The sequence below is a fragment of the Trichosurus vulpecula genome, chromosome 7 (genome assembly GCF_011100635.1).
Source record: "Trichosurus vulpecula isolate mTriVul1 chromosome 7, mTriVul1.pri, whole genome shotgun sequence".
In the NCBI taxonomy this organism is placed as follows: Eukaryota; Metazoa; Chordata; class Mammalia; order Diprotodontia; family Phalangeridae; genus Trichosurus; species Trichosurus vulpecula.
In genome coordinates, this window is record NC_050579.1 from 133,575,138 (window position 1) to 133,590,014 (window position 14,877).

The 14,877-nt window shown below is 37.4% G+C and overlaps 1 protein-coding gene across 3 annotated transcripts in view; it reads left to right on the forward strand.

The window, feature by feature from the left end:
• PTPRK (protein tyrosine phosphatase receptor type K) overlaps positions 1–14,877 on the forward strand; it is a 732,727-nt gene that overhangs the window by 165,896 nt on the left and 551,954 nt on the right. For all 3 annotated transcript variants that reach the window (XM_036768513.1, XM_036768511.1, XM_036768512.1), the window contains exon 2: positions 14,304–14,426. In XM_036768513.1, the coding sequence (XP_036624408.1) occupies positions 14,304–14,426 (123 nt within the window). The remainder of the gene's footprint in view (positions 1–14,303; positions 14,427–14,877) is intronic.

A 14,877-nucleotide genomic window follows, 5' to 3' on the forward strand; every position in this document is an offset into this window, starting at 1 on the left:
AGCTTGTGTTCTTTTTTGGTGGAAGTAGTTTCCATACTTTGAAATAGAGAAATTGCAGATCTTCCCATGTCAGATTTATATATCAAGTCTTGTTTTGCCTTAGTACTTTTATTTTTGTGGGGAGGGGACCAAACATGTTATGTCATATGCTCTGTACATATTAGCTATTAAACATAATCTCTCTAATTTAATGTCTAATGAAACTTTTGCAGATGAGGGAAAAGTTACCAAATGAAGAGGACATAAAGTTATGGTATGAAAACTATAGGTGCTCATAGGAAGAATTTACATACTAGACAACAACATATCAATTGTATCTACCTCTCTCTCCCATCTATGCCTTTCTTTTCACTTCAAAACCCCAACCCTAGGACAGGCCCTTGACATTTCTCATCTCCTAATTGGTCTGCCCACCTCAAGTCTCTCCACACATTCTACTCTCTCTTTCACTAAGCTGCCAACATGATTTTCCTAAAATACAGGTTGGACTGTTTCATTCTGTGCAAGATGCTCTAGTAACTCCCTATTGCCTCTGGGATCAAAGGAAATCTCTTTTATTTGATTCCTGCCTACTTTCTCAGGCTTCTTTCTCATTTTACTCCATCATAACTCTGTGTTCAGCCAAACTGGTCTGCTTGCTATTCCCAACATACGACTCTGCGTAACTTTTTGCTAGTTTATCCCCATGCCTGGAATACGTTCTCTTCCTACTGCTCCCTAACAAAATCCTTAATTTTCCTCAAAGCTGTTACAAGAAGGCTTTTTTGATCTACCTCCCTACCTGCCTCCCTACTCCTATAGTTGCTAGTGTCCTGCCCTCAGAATCAATCTTAATCCTCTCCTCTCCCCTCCCCTCCCCTTCCCTTTCTTTCTCTCCCTTCTCCCTCCCCTCCCCTCTACTCCTTCCTCTTCCCCCCTCTATATATACATACACACATCTATGTATATTTTGTATATATATTTCTAAATTCTTTACGTACATGTTATTTTGCCTCTGTAGACTATATATTTGAAGATAAAACTGTCTCATTTTTTGTGTATCCAACATCTAGCATACTTCCTGGTGAGTCAGAAAGTTAACAGACATTTAAATGTTTGTTGAAATTAATTATACGCTTGTAATGGGATACCAGAGAAATTTTGAAAGGAAGATTCTTCTTTGGAGATCTTTAAAAAGAAAAACTATTTAAGTATAGTCCTTCCTGGAGGCGCAGGGATTGATCTGACTGAACTCTCAAGGTTTCTGTCTTTACAAAAAAGTGGGATCTTGTCTATAGTTAGACTAGTGTTTTTAATCAGCAGTGGAAGTAGGGATTATACTGGGCTGTCCCAGAGAGATGACACGTCAGAAAAGGGTGTCCCAGTTGAGAGTTTTACAGTTGGAGTGGAGATGAGTTTCACTCAAAAAATGAAATTCACTCTAGGATAAAATTTATAAGTTAGGGAGGGAGGGGAGATTTATAAACATTACCTTTGATTTGCTTTTTTGGAGTTTTGCCTGGAGCAGACTTAGTAGTTCAAGAGAGGGAATAGTAGAGAACTTTCTGGTGAAGGAGCTACTGCTGTGCATGATGTCCTGCACTTTTGGAAAACATAGCTTCTTCTGGACAGTGGACAAATCATTAATTTGCTCCTTTTCATCAGACTTTCCCAGATATCCCTAAGAACAGACTGAAAGTGCAGGACTGAGGTCTGAGAGGAATTGCAATTTCTAGTAATAAAGTTTCTAAACAGTTCACTTACATACTTCAGGAATCTGGAACACATTACAGGAAGGCTGGACAGACTGAGCAATTGGCTATAATTTTCTATTTCCACATAATCAGAGTTAAATGTCCTTTTCAGTCTATGACTTTTCTATAATTTAGTATTTGTCAGGCCATTCGAGGATGTCACTGCTACAGTGGAAGTGGTAAGGTTCCATTTCTTTCCACCCAGTACCCCTCCCCCATCTTTCATCATGTGTTTTTCTGCTGATATTCTCTGTGTCATCTCCCACTCATCACTTTTACTTCATGTATCCAATCTATTATAAAATTAATATGGCTTCTAGCTTTCTAGCATGTCTCTCATACACTCCTTTCTCCTCACACGGTATCCACCCAAGTAAAGGCCTTCATTACCTCTCATTTGGACTAGAGGCTGTCAAACTTGCTGCTCAGCCTTAGATGGAAGCATCCTTCAGAACTCCTGATTGTTGACTGAACAAGATTAAAATGTAATTGGGAAATGTTTAACAAAATAAATAAATATACAATTCACCATAGATAATGTTAATTTGTAGTGTTTCAAGTTAATATGTATCCTGCAGGGATCTGTTTCTATTTAAGTATGACTCCAGCTGACCTGGACTATTGCAATAGCTTTCTAATTGGTTTCCTTGCCTCAGGTCTCTCCCCAGTCCAATCTATCCTCCACCCATCTACCAAAGTGATCTTCCTAAAGTGCAGGTCTGACCTTAGTTATACCACTGCAGCTCAATAAACTCTACTGTCTAACTGTTACTGCCAGAATAAAGTATAAAATCCTGTTTGACCTTTAAAGATCCTCACAATCGGATTTGCTTCCACTCACCTCTGAGGCTAAGGGGCCAGAATTAGAGCCCTGGATTTTTCTTAACCTTTTCCTCTTCCACATCCCCTCCCACATCAGAGATGTAGGTTTCTGATTAAAAAGCTTTGTGATTTTATTAACAGTAATAATGATAATAATGAGTAATTATTATTAATATTTACATAGTACTTTAAGGTTTGCAAAGTATTTTATATGCAAAGAACAAGCATGACTTCCTTTAGAATAGGTGACACTAATATTATTTCTTTTTTAAAAAAAAATAGAATTAGACCATTTAAGGAGATGCTGTAGACATAGTTTACCTACATTTTGATCAAGTCAATAAGCATTTATTAAGTGCCCACAATGTATCAGGTACTATGCTAAGTGCTGGGGACACAAAAAGAGGCAAAAATAGTCCTTGTCTTCTAGGAAGTCTCAACATGATGAGGGAGACCACATGAAAATAACTATGTAGAAACAAGATGTGTTGTGTGCATGATAAATTAGAGGTAGTCTCAGAGGGAGAGCTCTAGCCTTCTGGGGTACTGATTTGCAGGTGAGGTTTGAGCTGAGACTTGAAGGAAGTGAGGAAAGATAGAAAGTGAAGGTGAGAAGAAAGGGAGAACATTCTAGGCTGGGGGACAGTTAGTGAAAATACATTGACTGGGAGGAAATGGGAGAATCTTGTGTGAAAATCAAAGAATTTGGCAAAAGTATATCTTATCATTCAATCAGCAAAGATTTGTTAATTTCCTACTATGTATTAGGCACAATTACACATGCTGGGGATACAGATAAAAAAGTGAGTCAGTTCCTATCTTTAAGGACAACATAAGCTCCTGGAATATAATTCTCCTGGAGCTATTTGGCACCCATACTTTTCTTGTGGAAAAGTTGGAGAGATGTGAATTAGACAATATTACAATTAGAAGGATTCCAAAGTGGTTCAGTGACCAGACTCGAAGAGTAGTCATCAGTGGTTTAATTTCATCTTGGCAGATGATCTCCAATGGACATGAATCTGGATGCCTTAACTTTTTTATTTCCTCCAAAGTATTGGAGTGAGGTTCAGATGACAAGCTCCTCAATCAGGGTTGCTGGGGAGAGAATTCATACACTGGATTACAGTAAGAACCTAGAACAACCTTGACTAGATAGAGAGAACATTGAGCCAAAGGTAGTAAGATTAATTTAATAGGGGAAAATGTAGTCTCACATGTGGGCTTACAAAATAACCTTTACAAGTATTGAATGAGAGTCATGGTAAGGGCATAGTTTGTCAGAAAAAGATCTTTTGTTTTAATGGACTTTAACTTTTGATTCTATTCTCAGCCCCACAGGTTAATAATGAGCCTTGTAAGCCAAAGAGTATCTGGAGGAGAGCAGTCAGGATAGTAAAGACCCTTAAGTACATGTCATTTGAAGATTGGTTGGAAGAACCTGGAGAAGAGAAGCCAGTGGGGATTGATTGCTGTGTTGAAGTATTCGAAGCTCAGTCATATGGAAGAGGGATGAGACTTCCGATGGTTGGCCCTAGATGGCAGAATCGAGAGCAATGAGTGGAAGGTGAAAGATGCAAATTTAGACTTGATTTCAGAAAACATGTCCAAATACTTAAAAGCTAAAATGGAGTGGGCTGCTTTGTGAAGTGGTTGATTTTCCTATGACTGGACGTCTTTAAGCATAGAACTGCTTGTTGAGATGCTGTAATGGGAATTCCTTTGGGTGTGAATTGGATTGATGGCTACTGAGAACCCTTCCAATTGTAAAACTATGAGATTTTTTTTGACTTCCCATTTCATCGCTGTAACCACTATGTGAGCAGAGCTGAGCCATACTGATGCTCTCATCGTCCCTGTTTTACAAATGAGAAAAGAGTCAGTGGCCTTAAGTGACTTGTCAGTGGTTACCCAAATAGTGGCAATGTTGTTTCAGTTGTGTCTGACTCTTTGTGACCCTATTTGGGATTTTCTTAACAGATACTGGAGATCTTTGCTATTTCCTTCTCCAAGTCATTTTACAGATGAGGAAACTGAGGTAAATAGCATTAAGTGACTTACCCAGGGTCACACAGCTATCCCACGCCAGATTTGAACTCAAGGAAATCGATCTTCTTGATTCCAGGCCTGAAACTCTAGCCACTGGGCCATCTAGCTACCCAAGTGGCTATAGTGGAATTCAAATTCAGGTTTCTTCCTGACTGTAAGTCTAGCACTATTCACATCATCTCTGTTGTCTTAGTATTCTTACTGCTGGGACTTACTCTAGGAGTTGGCTAACTGGTGCTTGAAAATACATTCACTTTGGTCTTCTCTCAGATTCCTCCTCAGCTTCTTATCTTGTGTCCTTGGATGGTGTTTGTTACACTTTTGCTCTTGGCAGATAATCCTGACTGTGAATTCTAGCTCCCTGATTTTAAATGTTGGCCTGGCCATCTCTGTCTCAGATCCTAACTCTTGTTTGTGGTTTCTCTAAGCCTTGGAGTGTCCTTTGTTCTGGAGAGGCAAATTATGATGCCGAATGAAACTTAGAATCACAGATCCAGAAGTTACTTTAGAATCGTCTTGTCCATTTCCCTTATTTTGTAAATAAGTCTTTAGAGGTTAAGTGGCCTGAGCTTTCACAGCTGGTTGAAACAGTTTAATTTAAGTTTAAATAACCTAAAATTTAGCCAGTGCCTTTTGTATTATTTCATTTGTTCTGCAAAACAACTCCCTGAGGTCAATGCTACAGATTTTGTCATCCCTATTTTATGGATAATAAACCAATACCTGTCAGATTAAGTGACTTTCCTATGGTATGTTTAACTCAACAAACTTTACTGCATATCTACTATGTATTGGGTACTGGGTATTAAAAAAATTCTTGCCCTCAGGAAGCTTACAATCTAAAACAAGATATACATATGTAAATATAATATATTCAAAAGTAATACAAAGTAATTTCAAAAATTGCTAATTAATTGGAGGATCGGGTAAGTGTTCCTTTAGGAGGTAGTACCTTAGCTGTGCTTAGAAGGAAGTCAAGGGTTCTATGAGGTAGAGGTGAGGAGAGAATGCATTCTAGACCTGGAGGACAAGCTATGCAAAGGCAAAGACTTGGTAGGTGGTCACACAACCCATAAATGCAGTGTCAATTCTAGGATACTAATAACTATGCTACGTTGATTCCTGTCTGTGCCGCACAATCTCGTTTTACCAAATGGTCATAGTAAACACATGGGTACTATGAGGGTAGTGTTCTTTGCAGTAGACAGTGTCTTATATTTAATTTTACCTCCTCTGAGGTCAGGTCAGTCTTGATATTGGTGCTCAGCATTTATGAAATTTTCCTGGTCAGGTTACCTTTGTGTTGAGAGAAACTTTGGTAAAATTAGGGATGACAGTGCTGCTATTATGGAAGTTGCTGATGGACTTCTTTTACAAAAAATGATGAGGAGCATTCTCTTTCCACTAAAGCAATTAGTACTCACTTCAGTCAGAAATTTGGGCATGTGAATATAGCCATATGCTATTGCACGGGGCAAAGTGTTATTTAAAGGGTGACCCTGGATCAGTATTTTGTTTCCCAAAAGCTACCTTAGTGGATGACTAGTAAGGGAGTATACCAAAGATGGAAACCCTAGTTTCTTAAAGTCTTTTTAATGTAAAATGCAGAAGACTAGAGAAAAGGCTCTGACAACCACTTTGGGCTATCCACTATTCTTATTGAAAAATAAGGTACCCAGTCAGCTGAGAAATAGCTTTCACTTCAGAATATACACCATTTGAATAGAAATACTATTGGTTTAATAAGCTTGTATTGTATTATTAGGATTCTGCCCCTCCTTTAATACCAGGTTTGTCTGAAACTGCATGTTCCCAGGGATACAGTTTTTGCTGAATATGGGAAATTCTTTCATCACTACCAGTGTCTTGGTGCAGTGTGACTGCTTCTTATTCAGAGGAGAGTCTAAGTGCAGACATGTACCTTAGGGCCATGAATAACTCCATCCTCTTTGACCATTTTCTCCTGGGGAGGGCAATTAGGAGAGAATATAAACAGACTAAAAATAAGAATATCCCAGGGCCCAGATTGTGTCAACCTGACCCCCTTGACACACCCTCAAATCTCACCTGGTTTTCTCTGACTCTGTCTTTACACATGATCCCTGAAAATCAATAGAATTGTAGCTACCACGTTTGTCTGAAGATGTACCTGCTTTGAAAGTACATTTATCTTTACTTTTTAAATGTCAGTATTTCAGCGGTGGGTAGAAATACCATCAGACTAGCTTGACTTGTTCTACCTGCCCTCATTAGTTAGTGATGTGGAAGAACCACTTGTATTTTCTCCTGCCTGTCTGTCTGTGTCTCTGACAGTCTCACTGTTTGCTTGACACTGCCTGTCTCTGACTGACAATCCTCTCTGTCTGTCTCATGTACGTGTGTGAAATGGAGCCTAACTAAAGATGAAATAGTTATCCCTCCCACATCGTGGGGGTTAGGGGTGCACACCGCTATTTGGAAAATTCAGCGATTTGGAAAATCCATGTAAAAGTTTTTGGCCCTTCCTTCATACCAGAGAAGAATTTTGAATTTCTTCCTTTTCTTTTATAGGGCCTTTACAATACCTTATTGCAAAATTCAGGTTAAGTATTTGGTCATAGGCTCTATGTCATCTTCTGGCCTTTGCGTGTAGTTTGCAGCTTCTGCAAAACTCCCCCCAAATTTCCATTTAATTTCTGATGCCAATCTGTGATATATCAAAACTATAGTGGGGAAAGTTGTGATGTGGAAGGGATAACTGTAATAGGGATGAACAATTAGAAGAATTAGGGGTGATTTTGAAATTATCTCATTTTCCTTAAATGAGTCTTTTGTACCTGTCAGTATATCTTGTCTAAAATTCTATAAGCATATTTGTATTGCCCAAGTCTTGTGGATCCAAGATTTATCTTCAATGTTAATGTAGGTCCTAGAATTTTGAACTGGAAGGGATTTCAGAAATGATCTAGTGCCCCTTTTCTCTTATTTTATGTAGGAGGAAAGCAAATCCCCTGCCCAAGTGAAATGTAAAATATATAAAATATTTAATATGACAAGATTCTTTCTGTGATGGGACTCTAAACAAATTATTAAACCATATTTGCTGATTACAGTTCTGTATTGCTGGCAGTATATCATCAATGATTTTTACCCAGGCATATTTGGCCACTTGCCATTAGCTGAAGTTGTAAAGACATTTCTTTGTCCCATTTAATATTTTTTTAAACTGGATTCCATTTGGTAAATTAGTTAAAAAAGTAACATCACTTGTTTTTGGTAATATACCTAAACTTTTATAGATTAAAATCAGTTGTTATGAGTATTCCTTCCATCAGTGCAGATCTCAAACTGTCTCTGTCTTGTGATACCATGTATTTTGTTTTCTATGCCCCTGTTATGGGTATAGCATTACTTTGGTTACAAAATAAGAGTATGGTGAAAATAGGTAAAATTAATATGTCTTTATTAATTTAAATAAAATAACTTTTTAATGATCATCATCGTATATTTATCCTAGTGTAGCTGTAATTTGATAGACTAGACATAAAACTTTAAAGGACATTTGATTTTTGTGACTATTGTTTGACATTTGAATTTTGGTCTATTACATTTTCTTAGCAGTTGATTGTATCCTTTATTAAAAGGTTTATTTTAGGCAGACTTTTGCATTACGCTTTCCTATTAACTCATGTAAATATGATAGATTTAAAGTTAATTTAAATTAATGCCCCATGTGCCATGAGGTAATAGTTCAATGCTTCTTGAAGGGAGGAAGATCATTCCAAATGTAATGGACAGTTGGATATTTGAATGAGCAAATTTATGTTTCTGACTTGAATTCACAAGAAAAATGATTATGTTTGTGATTTTGCTTGAAGGTCATCAAACATTTGAACTGATCATTTATTCCAAGTACATTTGTTTTGACATAACCCAACCCCCCCCCCCATATGTTTTGCCCCATACGTCCCTCTTAACTTTTAAAACTTTGTTTATTCCAAGAGAAATTTAATTTGAACAAATGAAATGAAAATGGTCTGTGTCTTTAGTTAAATGGAAGCTTGTTCTATGCAAACAGAAAAGGAAACCATGAAAGATAACTCTGTGTGCTCATGGTCCTCATATTCAGTAAGATAATTAAGAACTGCACAGCTGCCCTGGAGAAGGGAGGGGGACTTGTTGGAGGACGCTGCAAATTAAAATCCAACACAGTGTGGCTGTCCCCCACTAACTCTTCTGAGCCATCCAGAGCACCTAGGGTCTCTTCTTGTCTCCCTGCCCTGCACTGTCTTAGGGAATATTGATTTAATGTTGGAGCCACAGGTCTGCTTCATTTTACTTTGACTTGTTCCAGCATTTTATCAAATTATGTGCCTTCAAAAAGGTTCAGAGTTGAGTATTCATCTCTGATGACTTCAGAGAAATCGGCGCCATTCCCATGTTCACACAGAGAACTACTGTCAGCTCTATAACTAAATTCCCAAGGCTCTGTTTTTCAAAGTGCCAGATGCTCTGGCAGGCCACATCTCAGGCCCACAGCATCTCCTCCTGTGCGCCTCTCCTTTTGAGTGAGCAGCTTAGGAACTTAAATAAGAACTGGTGGTGCAAGCCCGATCGGTATTTGATTTTTAGGTGAAAGGCTTGCAATGTATTTTATAAGCTTCAACATAGTGGAGGACATACATTTATAGTGATAGATTTGTTTTTTCAGCTAATCAGTTAGCACCATGGAATTAGCAGTCTTTGAAACACCTTTTCAGAGGCATTTTTTTTCTTTTAAAATCCTTTCCATTTATTTATTTTTCTTACACTTTAAAAAAAAATTTGCATTTGAAATTCTCTCTCTGCCTCTAACCCATTGACAATACAAGTAATATATCAATTATACATTTGAAATCAAGCAAAACATATTTCTATATCATCCGTTTCCTTAAAATAATGAGCCATGATTTTCTTTGTTAACTAGACCATTGCTATAAAACTAAAGATCACTCCATAACATCTTCGAACTTAAGAAGAAATCAATCATCTAGTCTGACCCCCCCCCCCCCCCCCCCCCATGATTGTTGAAGACATGGTGACTCAGAGAGCTGGCCGCAAAGCTGGAATTGGAGCCCAGGTCTCCTTATTCCCAGGGTCTATGCATTGTACAAAATGTACAAAAATGTCCATTGTAGCGACAACTAAAGTGGCTTAGAGGATAAAAGTCTGAGCTTGGAGTTAGAAAAACCTTGACTTTGACTCTCTGACTCAGACATTTATTCGCTGTATGACCTTAGGGAAGTAACTTGATGCCCCCAGGCTCACTTTCCTTATCTTTAAAATGAGGGGGTTTGATTTCCAAGATTCCTTCCAGTCCTATGTCTATGATCTTGTGATTTGTGAAGATAATTCCAGATGAGGCATATGTATCTTATAAAGAGAATTCACTTTATTATGTATTTCCAGATACTCCATAGTGCTCTCTATCTTTGATTTCAGACAAGTATGAATTTGAATTTTCTTCAGGGAAACCCTCATCTGAGGAATCTTCGTGTTAGCCTATAGGAAATGGGGAACTATTGAAGCCTTTTGATAAGGGGGCCAACATGGTCATACTTTGGGTAGTTATTTTTGGATTGGGGAGGAGAGAGACTCAAGATAATGAGATTGGTTAGAAGGCAGTTGAGATAGTCCAGGTGAGAGGTGGTAAAGGCCTGAAGTACTGTGGTGGCCAAGTAGGGAAAATGGAATAAAAGTGAGAGATTTTATGAAGAATTAGCAAGATGTGGCACCTGATTGCTTTAAGAGAGAAAATGATCAAGGATGGCACTAAGGTTCTGAACTTGGGTGACTGGAAGGATAATGGTATATATTCAGTAAAACAGGAAACTTTCTAAGAGTGATCACTTTAGAGGGAAGCATCTAAGATAATGAGTTCTGTTTCAGACATCTGTTTTGAAAAGTCTATAGACATCCTGTTGGAGATAACCAAAAGGGAGTAATGGTGCGAGATTGAAAGTTCAGAATAGATGCAATGGATATATAGAAGAGAAATATTAAGGCTAATAAAGTCTTTAAGGGAGTCATTTATGTAGAGATAACTGAAATCAAAAGAACTGGTGAGATCACCAGGAGAAATGGTTGAGAGGGAAAATGAGAGGGCCTTAGAGGTGAACCCCATAAAGGGCGCTAGATGGAATGATAATCCAACAAGGGACACTGAGGAGTTAAGACAGAGGAAGCAGTGTAGTACAGTGGAAAGAGTACTGCGTTTGTGATTAGAGATGCTGAGTTCAAGTCCCATCTCTGCCACTTGCAACATGTGTGACCTTGGGCAAATAATAATCTTTCTGGGCCTACCTAAAATGAGCAGGTTGAACAAGCTAGCCTTTAAGGGTCTCTTTTAGCTTTCAATCTCTGATTCTATGCAGTAAGAGAACCAGGAAAGAGTCCAAGGGAGGTCTGTTTGTCTAAGAGAGAATGAGAAAGAATGGTCAACCATGTTAGTATAGCAGAGATATCAAAAGGATGAAGAAGGAGAAAAGGCCACATGTTTTAGCAGTTAAGGGATTACTTGTAACCTTGGAGAGAGCAATTTCAGTTGTCATCATTATTATTTTATGCCATAACTCAAATAGTGACCAATTCCTTTCATTTTCATCTTGAGTAGTAGCATAATAATAATGTGAATGTATTCCTTTCTTTAGTTTTGAAGCATTAGGTATCTTGAGAAACATAAACAGCAATACAGTTCTAGTCAATTTTTCTTGGTCAAGGAAATGCCAACATTATTGAAATTTAGAAATCAGAATAGATGCCTAGTCTTTTGTTAGCTTAAAAAAGCCCTACCCTTAAGTTTAAGGTTTTAACCTTGTGAATAGATACAAAAATACCAATTTTCTACATGTGCCAGCTTCATTTGCTTAGGGAATATAAAAGGTAGAATGAACAGTTAGCGAGCGTTTTGCAAACTGGAACTCTGTGTTACCTGGAACTCCTGAATTTCACAGTTAGACATGAAGTTAAGAAGTTAGACTGAGAAGTGTTGTAGAATCTTAATGTGTTTACTGTAGTATTAGAAGAAAAAAGGAGACAGATAATATGAATAAAATTATTTTCATTATAGTTTGTCTTAATTATACTTTATTACATTTTAAGTCTTTGGAAATTAGTAATCTTTCTAGAATTAATTATCTATTAAGCGTGGTGTTTGATTAACTGGAATTCAAGTAATGATCACCATTCCTGATAGAGTTTATTATGAAATCAAAGAAATTCATCTCTTTTCCACCTGGAATAAATAGTTTCCCAAGTAAGCAAGCAGTTTTCTTATTTTCATGGGTGGATTTTACAGTTTGCTGTGTTCCTCTAGTTCAACAAATAGCCAGGGCTGACCCATTTATTTTGCACTGACTCTCCTGGTTGTTGTTGCTAATCAGATGCCTGATGTCTAAAATTAACATTGAATCTGAAGGAAGGCAATTAAAGCCATTTGTCTTCCAAATGAGTCAATGTAGGAACCACTAGTAGTTTAAATTTATATACTGAGGGCACTTAGGCCATTAAAAATGGTAATGGGTGCCCAGAAGACATATTTTGCAAAGCTGTAAGTCATTTTAGAACCTGACACCAAACAATTTTTTTTTGGGGGAAAAACACTTTCCCATTGTATGTGAATATGAGTTTAAATTTTTATTTATTGTAAATTTAAACTTATTATTTTTCCTGAGGACAATATAGAAACAATTTTAAGGGTAAATTTTAGGATAAATTTAAAGTTCGTTCTGCTAGACACACAAGCTATCTATAGATTGTATTTTAAACAAAAGCACTTACTGGCAAACATCTTCCAGACCTTACTGAGAGACTCTTAGCCGGTGGCACTGACATTTCTGCCCATGACATAGCATATTACATTTACATTTTTTATCATAATTGTCAAAATGGTGCTGAATGGAATTAATCCTCAGCATGTGGGGCAGAAGTGACCCCCATTTCTTTTTAGGCTGTGAAATCAACCATTTCCCTGTCCTTTTGTTCCCTGAAAAATAAGCTAACTCAAGGCTGTACACTTAGTCCTCCTGGAAAGAAGAAACATAACAAGCAAATTGCTTGAAAGGAATTAGTATCTTTATTTTACTTACTAGGTCCATTGACTCATTGTAGTAGTTCTACTTGCTTCCTAAAATGCTTAGACATATGGGTCAGTACTTATTTTCATGGTTTGGTTAAGCTAACTATGGAATGTGCTTCTAAAAATAGTCATCAAAAAACCCAAAACAAGCAGAATATATTTTCTTCAACTGCTTCAGACACTCTCACAAATTAAAATCAAATGTACACTTGACTTATATTATGGGAAAAAAAAATACTGTTTTCAAGAGGCCAGGGCTAGAGATATAGAAGACAAAACCCAAATCATATGGAGGTAAATCTTAATTACAAGATTATTTTGTCCTCTAAACCAATAATACAATATGTAATAAAATAAACCTGTCCCATGCTTACAAGCCACCTTGTGACCCAGAATGAATTTCTGTTTCTACTTGATTAAGGGCAGGGACATTAAAACTATTTTTGTAGTAATTGAAATACTATTTCACTTGAATGGAACTGTAATTATAGCATCAGACTTATTTTCTGTTCTTACCTTTTTGTTAGTCTTGCTGCAGGTAATTTGTATATCAGGGAAATTGAAGTATACATTAACATTATATTTCTTAATTAAAATGACAGCATTTGGGGTGTGTCATTCAGGACTGACTTATATATTTCCTTTAGTAGCTCAGTCTCATTACTTCTATGAGGAGAATGCACTACTGGAGGGAATTCACTTTGTGTGAGGTAAATAAAATGTGAAGACTTCAGGGAAGATACGCATAAATATATATATATATGTATATATATACACATATCTATATCTATCTATCTATCTATATATCTATGTCTATACTAAGGAATGTTTAAAAATCAAGAAATAGGGAAATAGGGAAGTGGAAAAATTCTGAGGCCATGAGTATCTGATGACTCAGCCTCTGGGAAAGTTTACCCTGAAACTTTTTGTTCTTTCTTCTGGTTCTGGTTTAAAGATTTGCTCAGTAAGAATAGGGTTACTGTGACCTGCTTTCCTTTGCTGTAAAAGTACTGTAGAAGAATGGAAAAGGTCTCCCCCTCCCTTTATCCTATTCTCCTTCTTTAGATTTATAGATGTCACCTCAGTTGTAATCATTAACTAAGGGAATAGGAATTGGAGTTTCTGTGCCTCGATTTCCTGGTTCTTTGTCTAGCTTTGGTGCTCAGATTGTAAGCCCGCCTCCCAGCCAATGGTGAGAAGGGTCAGAGGTGGGCGGGAATTCTCTTGTGTTAGGTATAATTATTGGTACTTTGCCCTTTGTAAAGTGCCTCCTTTGCTGGTTCTGCTCTGTGCTAGCAGAGGATGCCCAATTCTCGAGAATTGAATAAAATTTATGTCTGTTCCCACCCTGAGATGGCTCCTTATTAACTTCAAATTGATAAGGGTCTTTCATCCCACACAACTTGGATAGAGTACAGAAATTCGAAGAGTCCATTGATAGTTGGAATGCTTAGGAGAAGAGGGAAGAGTTGAAGTTGTGAATTGTTTAACAAGCCACTTTGAAAAATACATGCGGTATTCTTACTAGTCTTTCTAAAATATTTTGAAAAGTTAATTTAATTTTTCTGGAAATTAATCAAAGGCTTCTCTCTTATTTCCTCTAGGGGGCTGTACTTTTGATGATGGTCCTGGAGCTTGTGATTACCATCAAGACCTATATGATGATTTTGAATGGGTTCATGTTAGTTCTCAAGAACCTCATTATTTGCCTCCTGAGATGCCTCAAGGTAAGCGCCATTGTGATGATACCATGTTTGAAAATGACAGAAATGATTATTTCTCTCTTGTATTAATAATTAATTACTGAATTAGAACCAAGATTTTTCCCTTTTTCTCCTTCCTTATCCAGGAATCAACTACTGTGGGAAATCTTGCCCTTAGCTTGGCTAAGATCTAATCAAACACAGTAAAGAGAATTCTAAGTTTGGGGGAGTGGGTGGATTGCTGCTCATTGTGTTTACTCCAACAGGTCTGGAAAAATGTGGATTCTAATCCCTTTTGTCAGACAGGTTATATGGAAATTGATAAGTCTTTTTGACCAAGATTTGGGTGCTCAGTGTCACTTACCTTAGGACCCTCATTCTCTCATTTAATTGTTAGCCAGTCAGAGTTGATTGCCACCCTCAGAAACACCCACTCTTCCAAAGGCATATAAGCTGTGAGCCCCTTGCCATGAGG